The 26,718-nt window shown below is 46.5% G+C and overlaps 2 protein-coding genes and 1 long non-coding RNA gene across 6 annotated transcripts in view; 2 read left to right on the top strand and 1 right to left on the bottom strand.

Annotated features, from left to right (window-relative positions):
- Window positions 1–19,934, top strand: part of ZBED1 (zinc finger BED-type containing 1) — a 59,185-nt gene extending 39,251 nt beyond the window's left edge. The window contains exons 1-2 of one of the 4 annotated variants that reach the window (XM_069770495.1): window positions 7,435–7,573; window positions 14,980–19,934. In XM_069770495.1, coding sequence (XP_069626596.1) covers window positions 15,031–17,118 — 2,088 coding nt within the window. In that variant the 5' untranslated portion in view covers window positions 7,435–7,573; window positions 14,980–15,030 and the 3' untranslated portion in view covers window positions 17,119–19,934. Of the gene's footprint in view, window positions 1–7,434; window positions 7,574–8,200; window positions 8,312–9,811; window positions 9,834–14,979 lie in introns of those variants that run through there. The other 3 variants (XM_069770496.1, XM_069770498.1, XM_069770497.1) reach the window with 3 other exon arrangements.
- LOC138681961 (uncharacterized) lies at window positions 6,063–7,204 on the bottom strand. Its single transcript, XR_011322201.1, has 2 exons — window positions 7,104–7,204; window positions 6,063–6,572 (listed from the first exon to the last, which is right to left on the bottom strand). It is a non-coding gene; the product is annotated as an uncharacterized lncRNA (long non-coding RNA).
- Window positions 7,240–26,718, top strand: part of DHRSX (dehydrogenase/reductase X-linked) — a 170,050-nt gene continuing 150,571 nt past the window's right edge. Inside the window, exon 1 of the mRNA XM_069770499.1 lies at window positions 7,240–7,573. Coding sequence (XP_069626600.1) covers window positions 7,240–7,573 — 334 coding nt within the window. The remainder of the gene's footprint in view (window positions 7,574–26,718) is intronic.

The raw sequence follows: 26,718 nt of genomic DNA on the forward strand, positions 1-26,718 counted from the left end.
ATCTATGTCACACGTGAATTTGTCTGCAAGAATAGCAGGACCTCTTTATTCTTTTGTTTAACTCTTCCCTTTAAATTTAAAATGTTGAGTGTTTATTTATTGGCTGTGCTAGCTTTTTACACAGTTGCTTTGTGCTTAGTAAATTAATGTAATGCTATAGAATAGCCAAATCCCAACCACTACTGCACAAGCCAAACATAAACAAGTTATATAATGCTGCAATCATTCATTTATTAAAGTAAGTAAGTGGAAAATTCAAGGCGTACGTAATCTTTTTGGACAACTGACAGGCAGGTGTGATCAAGAGAATGGGGAATCCAGTGATTGTAGGCAGATAGAGCAACAGGTTTGTCCAGGTCATTAGAAAGTAAAGTGAGATGGAATTGGGAAAAACGGGAGAGAGTGTCGGCTGTCCCAGGACGAGGACAAGTAACAGTGCAGAGACCGCAGGGGGGTTTAGAGGAACCAGCTGCAGCAGCAGTAAGTGTCTAGGGAGATTCAGGAGCCAGGACCTGTTGACAAAGAGGAGTGCAAAGCAGCTGTGCCAGAAAAGTGATAAAAAGAAGTGCAGAGCGTGCTTAAAGAACTGCCGGACCCTCTCCGATTCTCAATCGTTCCCCAGTATATTTGATAGAGAAGGGAGAAAGGTAACACTGGGCTTCAGGGGGGTCTACCTCCCCGCGTACCCCACGAGCACACCTCTGCCTGGGGTTGGGGTAAGGCAGCTGGCCCCAGCCCTGTTGCAGGATGGATGGTTTTACTGCACCAGGCTTTTCAGCTCCACTTGCTTTCAGACATCCTGACCCTACAGACCAGAAAATTGCCCATCTTCATCCTTCCCGCTGCATGCCGTGATCTGGGTTAGCAGTGAGCTGGACCATTTTTCAGCAAAGCTAAACCAAAGCCAACCGACCTCTAGCCTTTCTCACAACTCCTATTTTCTGTCATCTGCATGTCTTCCTTTGCTTAGCATTTGCATCATGCTTTGGCCTGATCTTCTTCCCTCCAGCTTGTTCTACGCATCTCTTTACCCATCACCGCGTTTGCTCTCTCATATGCTGCAGCCTAGAGACAGGCAGTCGGAAACACCCCAGCCGGTCTTTAACAACAACAAAAATAAGAGATGCTCTTCCCATGCTGAAGTCCCAGAGTGCTGCGGGCAGGAGCTGCCCCCGAGGAGCCCAGGAAATCTGTACAGTTAAGTACAAAAGCAGCGTGGGTCCTGAAGACAACACGTATTAGCTTCGGTCTAAGAGTCAGTTGGTGAAACAGGAATACAGGAGGAGAAGTATCTTCACACCGGTGTGAGGCACGCACAGACAGACCAGGTCACAAAGCCAGGTCACTTCAAGCTGTATGAAAAGTTCACAACAGGTAAGAATTGCCCTCTTCAGGCAGCAGAAGATGCCTCCCCTGACTGTCTAAAGCACACAGCCCCGACCACACATGCATTTCTGTGTGGCACAGTGCTTGCCACTTTGGCCACTTCTATACCACTCTGAAGATCTTGACATCCAAACTCCATCTCCCAGCTTCCTTGACCTGGCCACCCATCCGTGATCAGTGTGAGGACACCCTGATTATGGCGTGGAGTCACCTGCTTATCTATAATGGGTGACACCTAACGCAGCTGGCATGCCTAAAACCAAGGATCCCACGTCTTCATGGGATTCAGTCCCACTGCTTCTTGAGGCCGGCTGGCCGGCTGCGACAGTGGTACTAGACAGCAGGGATGAGACCAGCGGACTCTGCTACTGAACCTTGAATGCTACCAGTAGCGGTGTTTTTATAGCCCTGTTTGGCTAAGGGGACGGGCAGGGTTACGTGTGCCTGAAAGCTTGTCTGCTATGTCCTCCCCACAACCCTTGCTTTGCGTAATATTGTTGTACATGGTACTCAAGTATTCTTGCAAGAAGATGCAACAAAAATACAGGTGCAGATCAACTCATGATATCCAGTTTGTGAGGGGTGATTCTGTGTTTTTACTTCCTTCACGTTAGAGTGGTGCTAACCAAGTTTCTGATGAAAGATGTGCTTATCTTACGGTATTGCTAAGGAAGAGATCAAATATACATGGAGGACCTGGTGTCATGGAAAAGTCTTGCTTTGGACCATAATCATCTTCTTGGCTGTTTGCTGAACACTTACAAAATCCTCTTAGCTATAGGTTGGGCTGGGTTGCACAGGATATGCCACAGGTGCTTGCAGACATCACTATACAAACACTGAAATAACCACAACCGCAATTATTGACACTAGATATTTTTTAACACAAATGAATTAACTGTCAACAAATCCATTTCTATATTGGGCATAATTAATCTTTTTTTTCAATAGCTTTATTTTATCAGTGTTGGAATATTACCAGTCTGCCTCACTTGTTTAAATCTGTCTGAAATTCCCCCGCTCCTCTCCCACCTTGACTAATAGAAATAACACTGTGCCATTTAGGTTCAACAGCTTTTCCCTTACCCCATCCAAGACATTAAGGAACATATTAGCCAGGGCTGGATGTGGTATGGAAGCTTGACACCCTGCTCTTACTTTGCTCTGATATCCTGATGAAAGTCAATCACTTTGTTTCGCTCTCATTTTAGTGTGGGGTTTTGTTTCTTTTCTTCTGTTTTGTAAATATGCTGGGTCTTATACCCTGACTGTTTAGCATCCCCTGTGCGCAGGATCTTGTCAAAGGACTTTTGAAACTTCGTGTATGTTAATCAATCAGCTTATCTACTTACGGACATTTTCAAATAAATTCCTGAACTATGTGAGAACTGATTTCCCCCCTGCTGAAATAATGCTGGTTAGTCCTTGCTACATCTCCAGATGTTTTTTATTCTTGCAGCCAATTCACCAAGTCATGTGCCAAGTTTGTAGGCTGCTAATAGCCCTACTCAATTCTAAATAGATTTACTATTTTTATGACAGAAGTTGTTTTCAACAAAAGCTTGTGTATTTTTGTCACCTGCTTTCCACTTACGTTCCTGCAGAAGTTTTCTATGTAAACACACGTGTCTGGAGATTTCTTTTTTATTTTATTTTTTATTTTTATTTTTTATTTTCATTATTGCTTTTTTCTGCATGCCGCCTTCTGACTCCTTGGTGTCTGAGTGTTGACTAAACTGCAGGGAGGATGCTCAGATCTTAACCTGATACGGAGTAGGGGTATAGTGGGCGGGGGATGCAAACCCAGCCCCAACTACTCATGCTCCAGGCTTTCCAGACCAAATACATCCTGAAAGTGCGACATAGGCTGAATACTCAGCTGCACAAATACAACAGTTGCTGCAGGGACGGTCACTTAAAAAAAAACTCAGCGGCAGTAATAAGCACACTATGGTTCTTGCCTAATAGCCGAGTGGTTTGAGCATTTGGTTGAAGAGGGGAAGTTGCCCCTAGTCCAGGACTCTGTTTGCACGCATTAGTCCTTATTTCGTCCTGTTGTTCTCTAGTCTAAAAAGCATAGGCTGTTCAGGGAATATGGACTGGAGCTCTGTCCCCTTGATCCCATGAACTTAAATGCTAGGCTAAAAAAACCTCACATTTCTTTACTGTGTTCCTGGTCTTCACAGGCTTATGACTACAGCCACACCAGCAAGGGTCGTTTTTTTCCAATGAGACTGTTTTCTTGAAAAGTGAAATATCTGAAAAAAGACTGAGAGGGATCAAAAGCCATCCCCCTTCACGGACAAATGCTGTAGCACTGGTTCTGTTACGCAGAAGGTCGATCTTACACCCATTCACTATGTCCCCTAGCCTTACTAAAGAAAAATAAATGTGTTCCATCCGATGATTGCCCACAGCAGAAAAGCCTGCTCTCAGTCCCCGGGACTTCCTACTGCACAGCTTGCAGACACCTCTCCCCTTGGCAAAGTTTCCCCTTCCAGGTAAATGACCCTCCCCGAGCTAGTATGGAGGGTGCCTAAGAGCTTACTGCTCTGTACGGTCCTGCTGTGATCAAGTGCCCAATATTAGGCAAGGCGATGCCTAGTTTGGGGGTACCCAAAATGGCTCGGTTTTTGCATAGAGGAGAAAAAAAAAAGCAGATGCAGCCTGTCAGAATTGTCTGCAGGTGCTCAAAACTCCACATGAATTCCAGATGCAATCCCAACCGACTGTTTCCCAGCACTGCCTAATCTTGTGAGCACCTCCCTACTGAACCTGAAAGCTCCTCGGGCATTTAACTTTATTCACCCACACATCTTAAGGAGATCCTGTTTTGGGAAGATAGGCACTTATCTCTTGCCTCAAGTCTCACTGCAATCCAGCTTAGGAAGACAGGCATTTAAATCCCTTTTAGAAGCCTGAAAAATTAGCAGCAGTCAGAATTATGTCTGGCTTCTTCCGGCATGGGCCATCAGCTTCGACATACGTGCGAAACTCAGAGAGCACATCTTGAGCTAAGAACGGGAGTGGAAGTGCACATTTTACCATTTGAGAAGGATTGACGTGACACTGACATCTCATGAGACTGCCCCAACTATTATGGCATGCTTGGGCAAAAGAGCATCGCCCTCTCCTACTGAACTTGAACCACCGCGTGGTGGATATGAGGAGCTGTCGGCTCCAGTTCTCATCTCAAGGGGAGCAAAACCGAGGGAAGCAAACTCACATACCTGGAAAAGATGTGTCATACGGGGGATTGTCATGGAACAAACAAGAAAAATAGGGCATAACCTCATAACCCTCCACCCTGGGCCAGAGAGCATCTGAACTGCTGGGCTAACCTTGGGTTTGCTATTGTCTGCTCTGATGTGGCCCCGTGCCTCGCGCGTTCCTGGCTGCACAGGCTCTCAGCTGCAACACCTACCATCCACGCTGCCTGATGGTTGCCGATTATGCCATTCTGCTGGGAAGTTTGAGCTCGGGGCTTAATTAGAGTCTAGAAACATCACCCACTTCCTTTCTTAGGGCTTTATGCATCTTTATGCAAAATGTGGGTGGAAGCACCGTGATCACATACTGCTTCATTAATGCCAGTCCTGCAGGGGGGACAGATAGGCTGGAGCATGCGCACGTGGAGAGTTTCTAGTGCTTCCAGTGACTTTCCAAGAGGATATTGGTGCTCCAACCGCAGGCTGGCTTTGCCCACTGGCGCCGAGTTCACTTGCAGTTGGTGGAAAGGAGGCGGCACTGCAGGCACCTCAAAGGCAGCCGTCATCTGCTGCAGGTCTTCAGAAGTGCCTCTCTCTGTCCACTGCCCGTGCAGCAAAGCTGAGGCAATCAGAATGCTCCTTTCGTCCCTTCCAGGGCCCAGACGCCTAAAATTTCATTGAGGTAATAATGTCTCAGTGAGGTATCTAAAGTAGATGGACGAGATTCCAGCCCAAATACTCGAGGCTTCATAGTTAAAGAAAAAAACCCAAAGTATCAATAAGAAATAAAGATGATGACTATTGAAAACGAAGGAATTATCAATTAAAACTAGGGTGTATTATAAGACACTATCTGAAAAGAGTCAAAGACCTACAGCCTTTTGTTAATATTTTCATTTCTCTTCCGTGCCCCATCAGCCTTTAAAAAAATGATTTAACATAGGGTTGAAACAAATTTTCCTCATCCTTTCTGTGAAGCCGTACTCATGAACCATGGAGGGTTGAAAATAATTTTAACACCTTGAGAAAAAGTAGTTGGATCAATAAGACCATCGTGTTAACCCATTGGTTGTTCCCCGTTTAGCCTGATTCTTTGGATAGCGTTGTCTGAAACAAGACAGAGGACTATTTATTTCCATAGCTTGAGTACACATTGATTGATTTTATTACACTAGAAAACCTGAGAAAGCATGGTATTATATTCATATACAGATTGTGTAAATTACACGGTAGGCAAGTTTCACTGCTTAATGTTGCAAAGGGCTTTCATTAACGCTGTAGTTCTGAGAAAAGGATGTAAAGCAACATAAAGGAGTCAAGACTTGATTTTTACTGAGATAAGTTGGAAGAATAATTCACCTTTACTAAATGTCAGTGTTTCTTCTTTCATGTCTTTTTATGTGATGCTCTTTCCACCACTCCATGCAGGGTTGAGAACGTACATTAAGAATGAATCCTTCGCTGATGTGACTTCGTGATGTTCTGTTTATTATTTATGTTTGCATAATTCCATGTGCTAATAAAAAATAATTCACCAGAGATACATAAAATGAAATGGCTGGTTTTGTGCCGGAGCAACTACACGCTAAGCTCTTACTTTACGCATTTTTCTGACAGAAGAGGGAAAGTCAGTTGTGCTGAGCAATCTGATCTGATGTTGAAAAAGTATATCGTTAATTGTTTTTTTTTCTAGAAAGTATGGTTTGGGTTTTTTTTAAAGGGGAGGAGGAGATAGCATTTCAAACGCACTTCCAGAGCTCTGTACGGCTCCCCATCATCCTCAAAGACGAAGTGTTGTTACCTAAGGATGTGACATGGAACGTCTGGGTCAACGTCCCCTCTAGTGAAACAGCTGTTGGTATTTTTTGTGTTGACGCTGAGGCTCATCTGCGTTGGTGAAGCACCCCCAGTTCTGTGAGTGAAAACCCGGGACGTGAGGGCCAGGCGCTGGGATTCCCTGTAGCCGAAACCAGCCACCTACAGAGGAACCGGCAGGTAGGACGTGCTCCTCCGTCCCGAGCACCCGGCGCCGTACGAGCAAGGCTGAGCATTTACAACTGGCAACGCACAACTTTCGAGATAAACCATGTCACACGCTAGGTATCCCTGCACAGCGTTCAGGCTCCTGACGCAGGACGGCATTTGGAGGAAGCGGACCCCCAGAGGAGCAGGCCTGAGGGACGCCCGCGGTGGCGGGGGCCGTGCCCAGACCGGGCCGTGCCCGCGGGATTCAGCCCCGGCAGCAGCCCCTCCTCGGTTCCAGCGAGCGGGGAAGCCGCGGGGGCGGCTCTCAGCGAGCCCTTCCAGCCGCGGCCCTTCGGGAGGCGGCTCTCAGCGAGCCCTTCCAGCCGCGGCCCTTCGGGAGGCGGCCGTCTGCCTCATCCCCGCCTGGACACCCCCGACCGCTCGTAGCTGCCACAGACCTGCCGGCAGGTCGCTGCACCCGGCCCCGCCGGCCTCTCCCGCCGCCTCCCGGTCACGCCGCCGCTCCCCTCGGCCCCCCCCAACCTCTCCGGGCGCCCCGGCAGGGGCCGAGCCGCCGGCCCCTCGGTCGGTCGGTCGGTCGGCCGGCCGGTCCGCCCGCTGCCGCCGCCGCCCCTTCCCTCCCCGCGCCGGCCGCGGCGCGGCCCTTCCCCCGCCGCACATGCCCAGAAGGGCGGGAGCCGCGGCGCGCCCGGGCGCTGCCGTGACAGCGGCGGCGCTTTTTCCCTTCCGCTGGCTGGGGGCCGCCCCGCTTCCCCCCCCCCCCCCCCCGCCCGGCCCCGGCCCGGCGGCGGAGAGCCACCGCGCCACGTCCAGGCCGGCCGCTCGGCCGGTTCCTTCCCCGCCTCGCCCCGAGCCATCCGCCGCGGGGCGGGAGGCGGCCATGTCGCTATTGTCTACGCTGGTGCCCTTGCTCCGGGTCTACCGCATCGGCCTCCTCGTCATCCTGCACCAGCTGCGCCGCCGCCTCCGCCCGCGCTGCCCCCCGGCCCCAGGTGAGCACCGCAGCCGCAGCCGGCGCCGCGGGGCGGGACGGGACGGGACGGGACGGGACGGGGGGGCGGTCGGCGGCGGCTCCGGGGCGGGGGGCGGCAGCCCTCACGCCGCCGAGAGGGGGAAAGTTTGTCGCGGCCGCCCGCACCCGCCGCGGGGAGGGCGGCGGGGCCGAGACCCGGCGGCCCGGCCCGGCCCGGCCCGGCCAGCCGCAGCGGCGGGTCGCCCGGGCCAGCGCCGCTTTCCCCGCAGCGGGACGGGCGCTGAGGCACCGCGGCGGCCCCGGCCCGGGCCCGGGCGCCGCCGGCGGGCTCCTCCCCCGCTCCCCCCCCTCCGCCGGGCCGGGCCGGGCCGGGCCGGGCCGGGCCCACCGCGCTGCCTGAGGGCAGCGGCCCGGGGCGGAGAGGGGGGGCTGGCGGGGTGCCGCGGCTGGCGGGGAGCCCGCCCCCGCCCCCGCCGCGCCGGGCTCCGCCTTCGGTGCCGCCGGCGGGCGGCGGGCCCCGGCCCCGGCCGCCCCGTCCGGCCCCCGGGCCGCGGCCGCCCCGGACGCGGGGCGGGGCGGGGGGCCGGGCCCGGGGACGGGCGCTGGCTGCACGCCGGCCTGACTGCGGCCTCGGGAGGCGGCGTGGGGGGGCTCCGCGGGCCGGGGGAGGGGGGGTCCCCGCTTCTCCTCCGCCTCTTCCTCGCCTTCCGACGGTCTCGCCTCAGAGCCGCGCGGGCGCAGCCTCCCCTCAGCCCAGGTAGGTGCTCGGAAGGCGGGCGGCGGCGGGCAGCCTCCCGCCGGGCCGGGCGCTCCCCCCGCCGCCTCCCGCCGTGCCCCCGCCCCGCCAACCGGCCCCGCCGGGGCGGCCGGGAACCGCCGGGACCGCCGGCCGGGGAGCCCCCCCTGTCCCGGCCGCCCCGGGAGGGGGACGAAAGCTCGGTCTGCGCTGCCGGCTGTCACTCGCTGACAGCCCTTTCAGCTGACGGGCGAGCGGCACTTGCAGTTTGCTCCCAGGGACGTCAGTGCAGTGGTTTGTTGGAGAAGTTACGTCCTCGCACTTTTCCGATTTGGGTCAGCGGCGTGTTGAAGGCTGGCTGGAGGAAACTTTGAGTTTGCCAGAAAGGAAAGATCCGAATTTCCTCTTTCCTCACATCGCTCTTGAAGACTTTAAAATGCTCCTGAGTTTAGGAGCGTACAGCGAACTACGAGTCCGGACGGACGCGTAGGGTATCGTCAGAGCTGAGCGTACAACTGCATGCAAGGCGGCACCTTTTAACTTTCTCTGCTTAGCAGCAAGTGAGCCTTTGTGGTTCTGTCGATAGTTTTAACCAGAGGAACAGTTAAAAAAAAAAAAAGCATTGAGAGGGCATAGTTTCGGTAAGTAGATGAGGCAGATGAGGAAATTGTTTCAGAGAATATCTGAAGCACTGGGGAGGAGACGGGGACACGTACACCGTACAGTAAGAGCGTATTTGTGCATTTCATCACACGTGGCTTCCTTGGGTAGCTTTTTGTCTACTTTTTATTCATTCCCGATACTCTTGCGATAGGCTGGGATTGTCCTTTCTCATGCTCAAAAGACAGAGAGAAACTCCCCAAACAAACAAGCGAGAGAACCCTGGTGACAAAAAGGGCAGATATGTGTACAGTTTGAAGTCATCTGAGCATTTTTCTAGCGTTAGTTTTTCTTGGCAGAGCAAAGCTGGGTATTGTGCCTAGGGTGTGTAACACTTTCCAAATCTTTTTTCGAACCAAAGAGAAACAGCATGACGAAAATGTGACCCGAGTGTTCTGTTGCCGTCCGTTCTTAGCTCCTATTAAGAAAAAAAAAAAAAAAAAAAAAAAAGCATTGAATTTGGAAACGCAGGAGGAAGGCAGTGAAGATCCAACCTGGGAAATGTCAGCTGCTTGAGTAGGACCGGGGCAGATGTGACAGATGTGGAAAGTTTTCTTTCAGCCCTAACTCGGGGCGGTTTCTTCCAAGGACAAGTAGTTTCCTCCTCAGATAGCTGTTTGTGCGTAGTTGCCTCTTGGCAGTTACCTGCTGCCTTGCTTCGACTCGCTGTGTCCAGCCATTGCTTAAAAAAGTGAATCAGCTTGTCGACAGGAACTTTTTTACCCAGATTAACCTCGTTTCCATAATAACTTCAAAATAGCGACTGCAGTGCAACAAAAAGCGAAAGTATCGGTTAGAACATGCTTAATTAAAGCTTGGATCAGTAAAATACACTTGCTGTAAGACAACGCCAAGTAACTTTTCCAGACGGTAATCTAGAAAGGTGTGTATGTTTAAAATTTTCTATATCTTTTCAAGGGGGTGTCCGTAACTCTCACAAGTATTGTCAGGGTGCCTTCCCGGGGAGAGCCTGGAGGGGGGAAGCGGGGCTGGGAAGGGCAGGGCAGGGCGGCAGCCAGCCATGCCTCCGATCCCGTCTCCTTGGCCCCCGTTCCCCCGTCAGAGTTCCCACTCTTCCTGCGGCAGCGGCGCAGCTCTTCTGTGGAAGATTTAAAACAGAGGGATGCCCTGTGGCTCGTCCTGGAGCTCTGTGGGTGAGCAAAGGGGTCTGGTGCCAGTGCAGCCCTTCTGCCTCTGAATTTTCCAAGAAAAGCTTGCTTTCTTGCACTTGCTGAGAAGAAGTGTTCAGGATTTCAATCCAAGTAAACCAAATTAGTTTTGGTTTTCTTTTCTTTTTCATTACCCTAACTTAGTCAGAGTTGCATGCTTTTGGCACATGTGCTTTCGCATGGCTTTTAAAACTGGCTGTCTGTTCTGTCACATCCTACTGGGGTTCATCTAGTTTTTATAGATGGGATTCAAGACAGTTTTTTGGGGAAAGAGGGTAGTTTGAGCTCTGAAATCTAGATTCAGTGCAAAAACTTGGTAATTGTTTTGAGTTGCACACTGAAAAGATAGTAATATTCGCTATTGCAGTGAGCGTCCCCTCCCTCCCCCTAATACAGAGTAGGGAAATTGGTCTGAAATTCTGATCCTGAAGCACAGGGAAGGGAAATACAGTGCCGGGAGATTAAACGGGGTGCAGGCAGTGATTGCTTCGCTAACTAAAATCAGTGTGCAGAAGTAGGGGGGGACTTACATTTAACTTATGTTAAGACATTTTTCCAAGTACTAATTGCATAAATGGTATAACTGCTTATAGGTAGTGTAAACTGCGTTAGTGTTCAGTGGTCTAAACAATTAATAGTTTCATTAGAAATTACTGCTTGGGTGTTTTTTGGTTTTTTTTGGTTTTTTTTTTTTTTTACAGTGCTTAATCTCAATTAATTGGGGGGAAAAAAAAAAGCCCTGCATGACTAAACATCTTGATATAAACAGCTTTTTAAAAACAAAAATCTAATCAGTGGATTGATAAAAGACAAATAATATTACTTGTTACACCAGGATATTAACACTGGAAATGTGGTCACTGGAAGTCATCCTTCTAATAACAAAAATGGTTCATATAGTAATAATCATCATCTCTTTTGGTACTTTAAAAGCTTTTCAAGGAGTTTATTTGGCATCTTCCTCCTGCATTTTCTCTTCTACTGTACCCGTTTCATCGAAATTTGGTAGGGGAAGACTAAATGCTGAACATTTTGTAGTTTTGAAGTCTTTGTAGTTATATTTGGTACCCGTGGTGTGTAGAAAACTGGCTCTGAAGAAGTTGGTTATGTGGCTGAAATTCAGAAGACCTTAAAGATGACTCCAGTTCTTCTTAAAAGTGATTGAAATTCCAGACATATTTTTAATTTGCCCCAATTTCTAGTTATTCAGTATTATAATTTGTACTGAGTTTCTTTACAATTAATCGTGAAATATTAATTTGGGAACATGCATCTCTTAATTTTGATTCATGCGTTGAGGGCTTTTACTTTACGAGTAAAGCATAATGATGGACCGAGCACTTCCTGCTCAAAGCTGTACGAGCTCTAGGTTGTAAAACATCCAGAGGTGGGTAGAGGAGCAACCAGGTAGGAAGGATCGACGGCAGGCAAAAATAAAGTTGCATCTAACAATCCCTCTCCTCCACGCACGCACCTGAGAGAGTTGTTCGGGTAGTTTCGGTAGCGAGGAAACGCTCGTTTTATGGTTGCCCCTGCGCCGAATGAGGCAGGGGTTGTGCGGCAGCGATACCTGCCGCATAATTAGAGAGGGTGCCATCGCGGTGTGCGCAGAAGGGGGCAGAGCTAAGGTTGCGGGGTGGCTGCACGCCCCGTGTTTCCTCACATCCCCGTGCCCGGTTTCACAACCTGAGCGACTCTCGTATGGGTTTTGAACCTACTTTCCTTTGCCACTGGGGAAACCAAGCCCTGCCTGGTGCAAGGGTAGCACTGCTGCCCTCCGCAACGCACGTCGTTGCTGGCATTTCTGTATTTTGGCCCGAGCCCTGCTCTGGAGGGGGAGTCTGGGGTTTGGGTTAGGAGAGTGAGAGGGGTGAGGAGGGAGAGCGGGGATGAGGTGCCAGAAACCTGGGGCCTTCCTCCTCCTGCGGCAGCCGAGTCCGCTGCGAGGCCAGCAGAGAGCGGATCCTGCCCGCAGGCTCGTCAAAGCCTTGGCCCCGGTGCCGGCTGGTGGCAGGGGCCAGCTGCGTGGAGGAGGCGAGGAAAACGGCAGCTTCTCCGAAAGTGCGCTCTGTTTCAGTGTGGGTGGGAATTCAAGGGAGAAAGGAGAGGCACATCTGTAGCCCGAAGGCTTCTGTGTGCGGAAGGGTTTTCAGCAAACCAAAGTGGCACTCGTTTTTTTTTAATCGTGGAAAGGTCAGCAAGCTAAAAGAGCGTTTCCATCAGCTGCCCTTGTAACAAGCTGCGGCACTTCCCAAAGGCAGTGAGGTGCTTCGTTCCCAGTGGGTTTCATTCTGCAAGGTGCTGGTGTCTTCAGTTTGGCTCAGAGTTGAAGCTGCTCTAGTTTTTGCCAAGCCTAGGCTATGAACACTGTTTCACTGAAAGAGGAAAATTTGCCTCTTCTTGCAGAAAAATGAGAGGTGTGGGGTTTGTTTTAGGTTTTTTTTTTTCATAGTGCCAGTTATGCTGTGTAACACTTGAGGAGAGGCAGGGATGATTAGCAGCTTATATTCGAGCTATTATGACAGCTGAAGTGTGGTTTACAGCATTATAATAAAGGCTGTGTTATGCTGGCATATCCTTAACTGTGGCAATGTTACTCTGTGCCACTATCGCCAAGTGCCAGACCCATCTCAAAACGATGGCAAAGCTGTAACATACATAAGAATGAAGGGCGGGGTGAGTCTGTAACACTCCATCTACAATAACTTGTATTTTATCAGTCTGTGATGAACTTTTTATGATCCAGGGTGTGTCATACTAATTTTAAATATTAAAGACGCATCAACTTTTTTATTACAGTGCCTTCCTCCTTGATTTCAGGAACTGCCATGTAACTGCAAAGGAAACTGTAAGATTTAATGAAATACCGGGAACCTCCTATACTTCCTCGAGACATCATGTCATGGATTGAAATGGAGGGATCTAAAAGCAATAATGCTACCTACTGATACGACCTACCTTGTTAGCGCACACAGTCTAATGCTATGGCAGGGTTACATCATTATACATTACACCACTTTGTCTTTCAAAATCATCAGTTTTTGTGGGATTGCATACCTTGGTGCTGTTGATATGCACATCTTTGGAATTAGGCAGCACTACCATATTGAATCAATAGTTTATCCTGGCAACTTAAAAGGCACTGAATGAATCACAGTAGAGGGCATGCTACTAGTCAGGACCTTGCCCCCTCAGGAAAAAACCAAAACAGGTCTACACCCAGAAGTAAATCTTCAGAACAAATCCAGTAAAATGCTTGCCCTGCATCTCTCATTCTGCTTCTAAACCAACAGCTGTGTTTAAAGAAATATGTTTAGTCTTGGTAAACCTGTCTTTGGTTTTTTCATTGAAGACATTCAGAAAGTGCTGCAAAATACCAGCTATAGTTCAGAAAGAAAACGTCTTTTCTTGGGAATGTTCATCAACAGCAAAAAGCACACCAGAGAAGCTTGCAGACATACTTTTTGTTTTTTTTTTGGATAGTCACTTGCAGCAATATGAAAAAGTCAGATTGTTTCTTCCTCCCCCAACCAGCCAGTTTTACCACTCGGGGATTTCTGGGCTTGGGTGCAGGTGCAGCTCCTGACGAGCAGAGAAGGAGCAATGCTGCTGCTTTCAGGCTGGCTGCAGGGATGCTCCTGATGTTTCTCTCCTGCTCTCTTCCCCTGGATTTTTGTGGAGGAGGTTGCATCCACGTTTCACTGATGGCTGCCTTCTCCCCAGTCCTGGCCAGGCCCCTGGCGAAGGGCTTGTTGCTGTCACGGTGGCTCGGCTGGCGATGTGGAAGAAAGAGAAGCATCAGCGTGCAGTCACGCTGTGCTGTGGCTTGGCTTTTTGGTGTCGCAAAATCAGCTCCGGCGGGTGCCAGCTGCCGGCACTGTGCACAGAGATGCTGTAGGCCTCAAGTAGTGCTTGCATGTAACTGTTTGCACAAGAAGTGTTTTCCTGTCCAGATACTGAGGTACAGATTGCCAAGTCTTGCCTTATCGCCATGCTCATCTCTAGAGTGGCACCCCCTCCTGACTTCTGTAGCATTTTGAAGAAAATGCTGCAAAATTATTTTCCAGCTGATGTGGATAATAACATTTATTAGTCCTTCCCTGTCTGCTTTTCCTGTGATTATAATGCACTGTTATTCCAGGAACCACGATTGTGAAGTAGTAGTTCAGGAGATGGCTTTGATTTCAGAAAGAGAAGGACAGGAAAGGTGTCAGACATGTATTGTTGATCTGCATGTAGGTTCAAACTCCTTTTCCTTTTATTTCAGTCAGAAAACGTCTTTACGTTTCAGAGGAGCAGATTAATGGCATAATTTGCATCACAGATTTTTTTATTTTTTTTTAAAGCGAATGCTGGAGCAGTTAGATTGAGCTAACAAAACTTCTTTCAAAATAAACAATAAAACCTTTGCTCCTTCAGTATCAGGTTTCAATCTAAATAAATGTTAACAGTGAAGTTCAGTAACTCTTAGGCAAGAGGATGTTGCTGTAGCCCTAACTATAACTTAAGAGGCAGGAAAATGCTATAGCAGATGACCGGTTTGTTTGACAGTAATGTTCAGCTCTGTGGTGGTGGTTATGCTTTCTGTACCCAGAATCATGCAATTCCAGAAACAAGATTTACTCAGGTCTTCTAGCTCAGTTTCATGGCAGAATGTGATATATCAAAACCCTTTTTAATTTTTGACGTTCCAATGGGCTTCTTGTAGGTCACACTTCCTGCAAATCTCATCTTTAAATTTGCAAATGTAATTAGTAAGGTAGGTTTCTTGATACGTTCGCAGAAACGCTGATTTCACATAGTTAAGAGTGGTCAAACTTGTGCTTTCTCATTGTATCTTTATCTTACTGCCTTTATCAGGTACTCATTAATGAGTGAAGGATCAAAAGGTGGGACGGTGGCCAAGAAGCAATGGAGAATAAAAGTTTAGAAGGTTCCCCATCAGACCTAAAGTTAGTGGCTCACCCGAGAGCAAAGAGTAAAGTGTGGAAGTACTTTGGGTTTGATACCAATGCAGAAGGATGCATATTACAGTGGAAGAAGATCTACTGCCGTATTTGCATGGCACAGATTGCCTATTCAGGAAACACGTCCAACCTTTCCTACCACCTTGAGAAAAATCACCCTGACGAATTCTGCGAATTTGTGAAAAGTAACACTGAGCAAATGAGGGAAGCCTTTGCCACCGCCTTTTCAAAAATCAAGCCGGAGTCGTCGCAGCAGGTTGTTCAAGATAGCCTCATCATGAAGACCTACCAGAACTACGAAAACAAAAAGCATCAGGAGCTGACATCTGCAGTCATCAGCTTAATTTGCGAGGGCATGTATCCGGCCTCTATCGTTGATGAACCCACCTTCAAGGCCCTCTTGAGAACTGCGGACCCCAGGTATGAACTTCCGAGCCGGAAATACTTCTGTACAAAAGCTATTCCTGAAAAGTACAATGCCATTAGAGAAATTGTGCTGAAAGAGCTCACCGAGGTCCTGTGGTGTGGCATCTCCACGGACATGTGGAGGAGCGAGAACCAGAACAGGTCGTACGTAACCGTCGCAGTTCACTTTCTCAGCAGCAGTCCTGCCAACTGCCTGGCTGTGAACTCGCGGTGTTTAAAAACATTTGAAGTACCGGAGGATAATACTGCAGAGACTATTACGCGAGTCCTTTATGAAACGTTCATTGAGTGGGGGATCAATACAAAAGTCTTTGGTGCTACAACAGATTACAGTAAAGACATTGTGAAAGCTTGCTCTCTCCTAGATATTCCCGTACAGATGCCTTGTTTGGGGCACACTTTTAACGCAGGAATACAACAAGCTTTTCAGCTCCCCAAACTCTGCAGCCTTCTTGCCAGGTGCCGAAAACTGGTGGAGTATTTTCAGCAGTCTACGGTCGCGATGTACATGCTGAGCGAGAAGCAGAAGCAGCAGAATATTCTCCACTGCATGCTGGTGAGCGACCGTGTTTCCTGGTGGGGAAGCACGCTTGCCATGCTGCAGCGCCTCAAGGAGCAGCAGTTTGTCATTGCGGCTGTTCTTGTGGAGGACAGCAACAACCACCACCTCATGCTGGAAGCCAGTGAGTGGAATACAATCGAAGGGCTGGTGGAGCTGCTGCAGCCTTTCAAGCAGGTTGCGGAGATGATGTCTGCTTCAAAGTACCCGACGATAAGTATGGTGAAGCCTCTTCTCCATATGCTTCTGAATACTACCCTGAACATCAAAGAGAATGATTTGAAAGAAATCAGCATGGCAAAGGAGGTGATTGCTAAAGAGCTGTCAACCACCTACCAGCACACGCCTGAGATAGACATGTTTCTCAACGTTGCAACTTTCTTGGATCCCCGCTACAAAAAACTGCCTTTTCTTTCAGCCTTTGAGCGGCAGCAGGTTGAAAACAGAGTGGTGGAAGAAGCAAAAAGCCTGCTGGAGAAAGTAAAAGAAAATACCTTTAGGACTGAAGAGAAATTCTTCACTGTTTCGGAAGAGCCCCCTGTGAAAAAAATCATCATCTCCTCTACTCCTCCTCCTACCAGTGTCATCAACAACATGCTCGCAGAGATCTTTTGCCAGACGGGAGGTGTGGAAGACCAGGAGGAATGGCACGCTCAGATCGTCGAGGAGTTGAGCAACTTCAAGTCACAAAAGGTCCTCGGTTTGAACGAAGACCCGCTGAAGTGGTGGTCTGACAGACTAGCGCTGTTTCCAGTTTTACCAAAGGTTCTTCAAAAATACTGGTGTATTCTGGCCACAAGGGTCTTCCCTGAACGCCTTTTTGGTTCTTCTGCTAACGTTGTAAGTGCAAAGAGAAACCGGTTAGCCCCCGCTCACGTGGATGAGCAGATCTTTTTGTACGAAAACAGTCGGAATGGGTCTGAGGCAGAACCGGAGGATGAAGATGAAGGAGAGTGGGGTTTGGAACAGGAACAGATTTTTAATTTAAATGACTCGGTAAATGTAAACAACAATTTCTTTAATATCCGAGACAGTGGGTTTGTTTAACAGGACTGCTGCGGTACATTTAATAACAAAGAAAAAAGGTATTTGTCTTAAGTTACCAAAAATACTTCTGTTTTATGCTATGAATGCTGTAAATATTGAACAGTTGTAACAAACTTGATTTAGCTTCCATTGTCTATGTTTCTCCCACTGTCTTAAAACATGAATGACTTGTGATTAAACAGCACTGAAATGAATGAGGAAAATAAATTCTGCAAAGACCGTGATTTCTGACTGTGGCCCAGATTTCAGAAAGCACTTATCCATGTGCCTCCTTTCCACTTGCTTCAGTGGGAGACAAACACATGCTTACGTGCTTTCTATCATAAAAATATTTTCCTGAATTAGGAACCTGAGCAAGGGAGTTTTTAAGGTTTATGCCTCTGTTTGTAAATCCTGTGTGACTCAGGATGTTAGCTTTAAATTTTGGATTTTAAAACATTTTTAAAATCCATAAATCTGAGCAGTGAATATTTTTAGAGTATATCGATGCTATGGAATGAAAAAAGATCTTGAGCCTGATTTTCTTTTTCACTACCTCATGTCTTAGGCCTGGTCTATGCTAGAAAAGTTCAGCTGGTATAATTCTGTCAATTAGGGGACTGATGTATTATTATTTTAACTGATACTGTGCTGGCATAGGCCGTAGTGTGGATGCACTTATACTGGGATAAGTTATTTTCCTTTCCAGTGTGGTGTAAATGGTATAAACACTTCTAAACTGGTATTGCTGTGTCCACATTAGTCTGGTTTTACCATTTAACTGCAACAGCTAAATGGCAAAACTTTTTTTTTTTTTTTTATTTTGTGTCTAGGCAAGCCCTGATTGTAGTCTCTTGTGCTTTTACAAAGGGTGACGAAGTGTGTGGGGTCGAGGCGGCGTTGTGTTACCTTCGCTTTGTGCCATCGTTACGGCTGATGCCACGTGGTGCGAAGCGAGCGAGGCATCGGGCCCCTCGGCGGTGCGGGAGGGAGGGAGGGAAGGAGGGAGGGAAAGAGAGGGCGGGGAGACGTGTACGGGCCGCGGGTCTAACACTCTGTCTATGTTATAAGATCCTTAACCTCTTAATTTAAATGGGGACTTTGCCCAGGGTAGCTAGAAAATTTTGTTGGCAAGAAAAGCAAAATAAAAAGCTTTAATATTATGTAAATATATTTAAAAGAAGGGGACCCCTCCATTTCCCCACATGTATTTAGTGAGTCTTTAAGATTGTTTCTTATTACGTTAGCACTTAATAACTCTTTTTTTTTTTCCTCCTGTCTCTTTGGATTCAGTTTGTAGAGTGGTCTTTAGTCACATCCAGTCTAATGTTTGAGTACTATTTCTGATTAGTTGTTGTGTATTGTAATTGCTCCCTTTGTGTCTCTATGCCTAAGCATTTTAAGCCCTTTGGAGAACTTGCAAACAAGAAAAAAAGAAGGAAAAAACCAACCCCAAACCCTGAAATACTGCAGGTCATAAACAAGATTAGAGTTCATGCTTGGCACAGAGTGGGATGGCAGCCAGCATTTTTCCTTGAGGTGCAGAGGAGGATTCTTGGCATTGTCCGGTTACAGTCAAGGTTTGCTTGGGGTTTGATTTTTGTTACTGGTGTCTTGCCCCCCACCTCAGCTTTAGTCTACGACTATGTCGAACACAATCTTTCTGGAGAGGGGTCTATTGAAGACTGGCTGTTACTGTTCTGGAGGAAGAAAGTTGGGTTTTTCCATCACGGTGGTACCATGGACGTTTGGTCATAGAAAGGGCCCAGCCAGGAGGAACATACAAAAATGGGTGCGATGGAACTAAATCTATTGCCAAACTGCTTGTTTATGTTTTAGTTTAATAGTTTTTGGAAGTTTGAGGCCTCTGTGTTCTTTGTAGGTGGTGGGAAGGGGTGGGTGGGGAGGAAGGACAGAGGTTAGAGTAAAGGAGCAGTGAAGTAAATAGTAGTCAGCTACCTGGCACATTGAAGCCCGTGAAAAATGCATTTAACAGGTGATATGGCCTGTGTTTGGCTGTCAGTAAGCCTGGGTTTTCACTCTCCAGCCCCCTGAAAATTAATTTGCACTTGTACAAAGTACACGCACAGTGCATCCTATTGAATGTTGCTACTCTCCACGTCCGCTGAAGAGTGTATGTGATGGCCCAAGGTGCAAAACACAGGCTTGGCCTAAACTCCCGCAGGTATGTAGGCTATCTGTGAGGGTAGCGAAATCAAATTATGGAAGGGAGCGAGATACAGCAGGTCCCTTTTTGATGTTACCTGAGCTCCCGTGACACCCCTGCAGTCTTCCAGGAAGACCTCTTGGTTTCATTGAGCACCAGCTGGTGTCGGTTGTGTCTGCTTCCACCGCCTACGCCTGCTGCCACCGCCGCTAGCCCTCGAGGAGCTGCGCAAACGCTGGTGCGAGGCGTGCAGATCCTCTCTTGCACGAGCGTAATTCAAAGCCGTGCCCTCGCAACCGAGGCAGAGCCCAGAGCACCGCTGCCCAGGTCCGCATTCAGCCTACCCCTCTTGGCAGCATCCATCCCCTGTTTCCATCTTCATCCTTCGGGGGCTAAACGTATGCAGTGATGCTTACAAGCAGTTCTACTGAGATCGGTGCAATGCACTACTCTCTTCCTCCCAGCTTCTTTTTATTTTTTGGTATCCAAAATAAAACTGTAGTCGGTTCAATTGATGTGTCTCAGCGTTCTTCTAAAAAAAGAGTAGAAAAAGAAAAAAAAAAAACAAAAAAGCCATTGTTAGTCCTACCCATTGTCTGTGAGATTTTTATTTAATGTTCTAAGCCTGGAATATTGTTAAATAAACCAGAAAAATAAGTTAGTTACTAGATTATTTGTCTGATGTGTGTTCATATCTGCAGCACTTTATGACTTTGAGCTCTTCCGCAACAAGGGGAGGTTATATTCTAAGGTTTTGAAGCTATGCATTTACTTTCCTTTTGATCCTGTAAGTTATTAAAAAAAAAAATGCTGTACAAATCTTTTGGATTAAAAAAAAATATGAAGATGAAAAATGTCAGAAGTTTAGATGGTTTCTCTCGCTTAAATATGTGTGGTGTTTTTCATTTGACAACATAATTTTCTGTTGTTTAGTTGGGTGGAGAACCAAAGTTGCCGAGCTGTTTTAAATATTGCTACAACGCGAGTTAAACCCTGGTGTTATTGCCAAGGGTGGGCCCTGAACACATTTCCAAATTACGTTATTAAGTCAGATTTATGTTTGTGTTTCTTGACAGCTAATTTGAATCCACAGCCTAATGTTTCCTTTTCTTCTCGGTACAGCTGAGACATCTTTTTGGAGGGGCAATAGAGGAACTTCAGCTTTTGAGTGCTTTCATGCTGGAAACGTGAACTTTAAAACAGGCTCTCAAAGTACCTACTTTATGTCAAAAGAAGAATCGCCTTTTGCCACCAGCTAAGTATTTCCAATTCAGGATTACAACTCAGTGGGCTAGGCAAGGTTTCTTAGGGTTAACAACGTAACTAAAGGGAGTTTTGTATGACTGACCAACCTTTGCACGCATTTTGCCTCTTTCTGCCATCAGGGATTACTGTGAAGACAAAAGGAAAACCCCGAACCAAACTGGAATTGAAAAGGTGAATTTTTCCAGCAAACTGTGTCTGAGATGCCTGGGTTTAAATGAAGGGAATAAAGTTCTGGATTATTTGTGGAAAGGGCGTATTATTTTAAGTTTCTATCTCAGCAATGTATTAGATTAATTTGGAGGGCCTTAATTAACGTCATGGTGGTCCAGTTAGCTTTACAGGAGCATTTGTATGCAGGCAGGAATATTAAAAGCAAAAGAAATACTAATTGGTTATTTGCAGTATTTTGTAGGACTTAAAAGTGACGTGTAGCTCATGATTTTGTCCTTTTCGTGTGATAGCTTAAAGAGAAGGGGCTGCCTGAGGACGTCGTTTCTGAAGGAGGGGAAGCGTTCGGATTTGAACACAGAAGTAGTGTATTTTACATATTCCATGACAAGTGGATAAAGGAAACTGTGCTGGAAAAATTGCATTTTAGTCTCTGCACACCATACTCCTTTTGGCAGTCTCTGTTTTTGAGTGTCCTTCTCAGAGGATGATGTCTTTCTGAAGGCCTGGTGATCCTGGTTCTGGTGGTGCAGTGCTGTCTAGTCTAGGCTGTCTTTTTGGCTATGCTGAGAAGACTCTCTTGCTTTGGCTCGTGGTCTGTTACGTTTTGTGGCTTTTTTGTTTTTGTTTTTGTTTTTTCCAGGCCAAGAGTGTATGGTCTGTCTCACCATACTCCCTCCAAATTACTGGTCTCCTGCTAAATTCAAGATGTGTTTTATTTTTAGGGGATGTAGGGAAATTACAGAAATGGGTTTTGCTTTTTTAATATTATTTGGTGCTGTAGAGAGAACTTAAAAGATACAGTGTAATTTTACTTCTGCCTTAAATACACATCAGTAAAGCATGTCTAATGACTTGATATTATTTAAACTAGAATTTCAGAACATCCCTACAGTTGCTGTATAATGCTGTCATTTTTACATACAAAAGCATTTCCTTTAGGTTCAACAATAAAAATCAATTAAATAGATTTTTACTGCTTCTACAGTCATTTTCAGTGCCCCTGCAGTTGGGTAAAAATGCCACAAGGGAATTGAGTTTTCTATAAAAAAAAACCCCAAACCCACCGTCTTTCAGCTTACCTTGTGTTTTAAAAACTTTTCTAGTGATAAAATTTGATTTATACCTTTTTAAAAATGCGAAGGCTGTTGCAGAAATTGTTTTCAAATGAGAGTCCCTCAGACTCTGAAATGCTAATGTTATGATTTTTGAACATTTATATTGACATTTCCGCACAGGGTGGTATTGATTTCCCTTGCTGCCAGAAGAAAAGGTTAGTGTTCACAAAAGCGATGCTGCCACCTCCAGTGCCTTGAAGTGGTGATCAGATGTATCTTTTTCCAGAGATGCTGGAAAGACGGTGTTACCTGCTGCACACGTGTGCTGGTTTCCATGCATTACAATTAGTACTTTCTTCCAGTGACTTGAATTTGCAAAATCCTGCTCCTCTGTTCTGTCTCCTCTCCCTGGCCCTGCCTGAGCAGAGCTCCGGGTGGGAGCAGCAGGGAGGAGAAGCCCTGCTCCCTGGCGTTGTTTTTTCTTCTCTTGCAGAGAGACTGTTCTTTGAGAGCAGGTGAACTCAGCTTAAAATGAGTTTAAACTAGGTCCTTGTTTCAGTCTGCTGGACTACAGTGCCTGTGCCATGCTGTGAAAAGGCAGAGCCAGCGATTCCTCCTCCCAGAGCTATGTACAATTGAACACATTGCTCAGTTGGACCAAAATTGCCTACGTAAGGGGGAAGATCCTGGGGAATCGAGCTCAACACAGCTAGGAAAATATGCTTAGAGTCAAAGACATAAGAAACAATAGTAGTCCTTGTTGCATGTTTGGGTAGAAACAGGATCTGTGCTGCTCCGGTTGTTTGGGTTTTTAAGGTAAATATCTTAACATGACACTTGCTTGTGCTCTAGGCTGAAGCTGTGCCTGGGAAATTTTGTGATTATTCAAATAGTGACGTGTTTAATGCTGACATAGAAAAGAGTGTTCAGTGGCATTCAAATAAAGATTTTATATAGAGGGTAAAGCTATGGTTCCTATTGGATAGATATTTTGGGGATAACATTTACAGTGGTTTTACTGGTATAAATACCACAGCCAGAGGTACACACACATTCAGCTGTCAGAAGCGGTAGCGTAGTCCTGTTTTAAGTATAGCAGAGACAGGAGGGGATGCTTTCATTTGACATAAATTAAGTAAGAAATGTCTTTCTTTTAACACTCTTAGGTAGAAGACTAATTAAGATGCACCCATAAATGTTTGTGATAGTATAATAATTTATCTAGATATATCTGTAGAGAGTTATCCCTTTGGTTTACTTAGTACACTGAAACTATGACTGTATTTGTCTGTAACTGCATGTGCTTGATGTCATGTTCAGCAGTAATTCCCCAAACAGCGCAGAATAAGGTTATTTTTAAAAAGGCAATTTCTTTGATTACATACAATTTTCTGAACATTTCATTGTCCCCAAATACTTGCAATCAGGAATGAGAAATTAATCTTTTATTTCTCCAGTGGATGCTGCTTTGCTTTTAAATTTGAGACATTTCGTGTCTCTCTGTATCACTTTGTCTTTATAGACACCCTGATTGAAAGGGTTTCATTCTCCCCTTTTTTTTTTTTATGTGCTTTTTTTCTCATGAGTCATGAGTGAGGTTTACAGTGATAGGAATTTAGAGTCATAACAAGGAAGATGTCAAGTCAGCATCAGGAAAGCTCATGCCAGAAACATGTCATGAACGCTGTGCTCCAAGGGAAACCTTCATCTTCTCAAACGTTTTCTGATGTGTGTGTGTGTGTGCGAGGAAAATAAAGTGCTTTTGCAAACAACGCACTGTTGTTTTATGGGTGGTAGTCCAGTTTGCTGGGAGTTTGTGCTCTGGGATGCACTCGGTGGTTTGGCACCAGATTTAGGTTTCTTGAGCACACAGCAGAACTTACATGAACAGAAGGAATTTAATAACAATGAAATCTGCAAAACTCAATTGCTTCATTGATGAGAACAAATAGGAGGCGGGTTCATCTAGGAAAAATACTGAAATTGTAACAGGAGTCTGCAATTCCTGTCTGAAACTCTGCCAGCATTTAAAAATACTAACAGCATTTAAAAATACTAAATGACTAACCTTCCTGTAATCTGACATTTCAGAACTGTGTAAAACAAGTGTTTTACACACTTCTTGGCTTTTCCATGCTGCCGGTGGTAAGCTCTGGGAGCTTCAAAACCCTGCACTCCCAAATGGCCAGGGAGGAGTTTCCAGTGATAAGATAGCGGAGAAGAAGGGAAGAACAAGCTCTTAGTGTAACCTGTCCTCTGGCATGTGGGAGCCTGGGCTGAAATGGCTGTTTCTGAATGGTGTTTTGACACAGCCTCTGATCTACCACAGGTACACATTCACATGCAGTCCAAGAACTTGCCACTGATCATAAATCTGGCAGGTCCCAAGGGAGCGAGTGCTGTGGTGAGAAAGAGCTGGTCTTGTGGATGAGTGGAGCCTTCTGTGTGTGGTAGGTATCTTTTCTTGTCCCTAATTTAAAGCCTTGTTTTATATGCCATGCAGGTGGTATGTACATTAGTGCTGGTCTTTGCTGGGTTATTTGCTGTGCGGCTCTTCTGTTCAAAATGTAAGAACAGGAGAATGTCACCTGCGTGCTTTCAAGACGTGGTGAAAGGAGGCAGAAGCTTACCTGTGCTGTATGTGGTTTGCTGACTGGTTTGCATGAGCAGTAGGTGGAGGATGATATTTCGTTTACCCCATAGTGTTGTGAATGTGGGACTGGCACTGCTGCTTGGAGATTTCTGCCTGCCTGGTCAGAGAAACGAGGTGAGAAAAGAGCAACCTTGAGCATGTTGTATCTGATGCAGTCCCCAGGTGAACTTAAAGCGCTCACATGAACTAGTTCTTTTGTAGCCTTGCACACAGGCTAACCACCTTGTGCTTGCCCTTCCCACTCCACCCCACCTCCCCTTCATTACTTCAGCTGATGTTCACAAAGATTTCACAGTTCTTGGAGAGATAAATTCACAGATAACATAAGAAACTATTTGTCAGTTGTTAAGAGCATTGCATATGCTTTTTGTGCCTTTTTTGGCAACGCATATTAGAGCTGATGGAAGATAAAATTCCTTTTTTTTTTTACCCAGAGACAGGGTCCATGCACGCCTAAAGTAGGTTGTCCTACACAGAGACTGGTGAACTCTTCCTGCAGTGAGGGGTTCAGCTCAGTCGGCAGCGTTGGTCTGTTGGCTGCGCTTCTCCCTTTCTTCAGGCTGTTCAGGAAAGTTGCTGTGCTCTGCAGAGGGAAAATGGATTCCTCCGGAGTGTTTTCCCTGTGTTTTTGTGTTGCTGGGGCTGCTTTCTGGTCTGCACATGCCTGAAGGAAGGGGAGGCACCAGGGCTTTTCCCCTGGTCGTGCTCCTTCCCTGGGCTGGTTGACCACCCTGAGAAGAGGATCGTGCAGAAGGTAATAGTGGGCGGTAAGTCTGCAAACACCAAGACTACAAAGTGATTCATTTATTTTGTATTTATTTTTAGGCGAAGATTAAAACGATGCAAAATGTGGCCTAGAAAGGAGCCTTCAGACCCTCTGCACTAACTCCTTGAGTTAGGTGTCCAAATACAGGTTTAGGGATTTTATCTCTAAAAGTGATCCATTTTGCATGCTCTGCCTTCAGACCCACTAGAAATGCTGGCATCACAAGTGTGTATCTTTAAATATCTTTTAAATAATGGTATTTCGAGGTGGGCTATATATGCGCTGCTTTTTTAAATACAAACCACAAGTTTTCATTTTCCGTGTATCCATTTTGTCTTCTGTTGTGCTTCAAAGGTTAGTATCCATGGGATCATTCTGTCTAAAGTCAGCTGTTCAGACTCTGTTGGTGGGCTACAGAAATAAGAGAAATATGTTCCCCTGCAACTCATAAGCTGGATGTCTTAATTAGAGGCAATTGCAACTGTGTTTTACCAAAATATGGGAGAACATGAAATGTAAGTAATTACATTTTTTTAGGTAAAATTCTGACAGTAAAAGGCTTAAGTGTAAGCACCTCATTATCTGCCCTGTTACCTGCATCGTAGCAGTATGGAAGCAGACCCATGGTATTTCAGTGAGCGTACAAGCAAAAGAGCAACCTTCTTCTATTTAGTCATTATTCTGCTTGCAAGGATGTTTCAGTTTAGATGATTTAGTCATAACAAGCATAAAATCAACAGTTTCAGCAGATGTGAATGAACATTTCAATTGCTTGGTCCTTCCTTCCTTGATAAACAGGAACTCTTGCTCCTTGTTAATGGAGAACAAGGGAAAGAAGGCAAACGGGTGTCCAATATTATAGGTGGAAGGTTGGGTGTTTGCTTCGTGCTCGTGCAGCTGAAGCACTGGTGGATTTCAGAGCCGGGCGATGGATGGTGTTCGTGCCAGTAGGGCATTTGGGTCTAAAGATGGGCAGATGTTATCTTGCAAAGGATACGTGGCCTTTGCTTTCAGGTCAGCACTATGCCAATAAATGTGATACTTCACCCCAAGCATTGGGTGGTTGTGCAGTTAGGAACTTCTGCAGTCAGTGAGTGTCTCTGCTTTTTGGGCGCTGTTTGGAGCAGGATCTGCTCGTTTAGGTGATAGAGCAAACTCTGTTAGCGTTAGAGATGCTGCAACTCAAGAAAATGAGCTATAAAATGTAATTGTTCCTTTACATCATAAAAAGAGTTGTTTAACCAAATTCCACTCACGCTTCAGTTGAAAGCACCTGAGGTTGTAGAAATGCAAGTGAGGAACGTAGAGCTTTACTGCCGGGGCAGTTGGGTGGGTGGAGGTCTTGAGTCACACAGGACCTCGTGCGTACTCCACCATGAGGCTGCGTGCATGGGACAAGTTTCACAACGAGAAATCTTATTTGGCTTAGATGTCAGCGCTGAAGCAGCCTCATAAAGTTTTGCAAGGCCGGAAGGCAGGAGGAAGTAGCCATGGACCCCGTGATGTTATTTTTAGAGATATTTTTGTAGTAGAGTTGTAATAT

The sequence above is a fragment of the Haliaeetus albicilla genome, chromosome 25, assembly GCF_947461875.1.
Source record: "Haliaeetus albicilla chromosome 25, bHalAlb1.1, whole genome shotgun sequence".
Lineage (NCBI taxonomy): Eukaryota > Metazoa > Chordata > Aves > Accipitriformes > Accipitridae > Haliaeetus > Haliaeetus albicilla.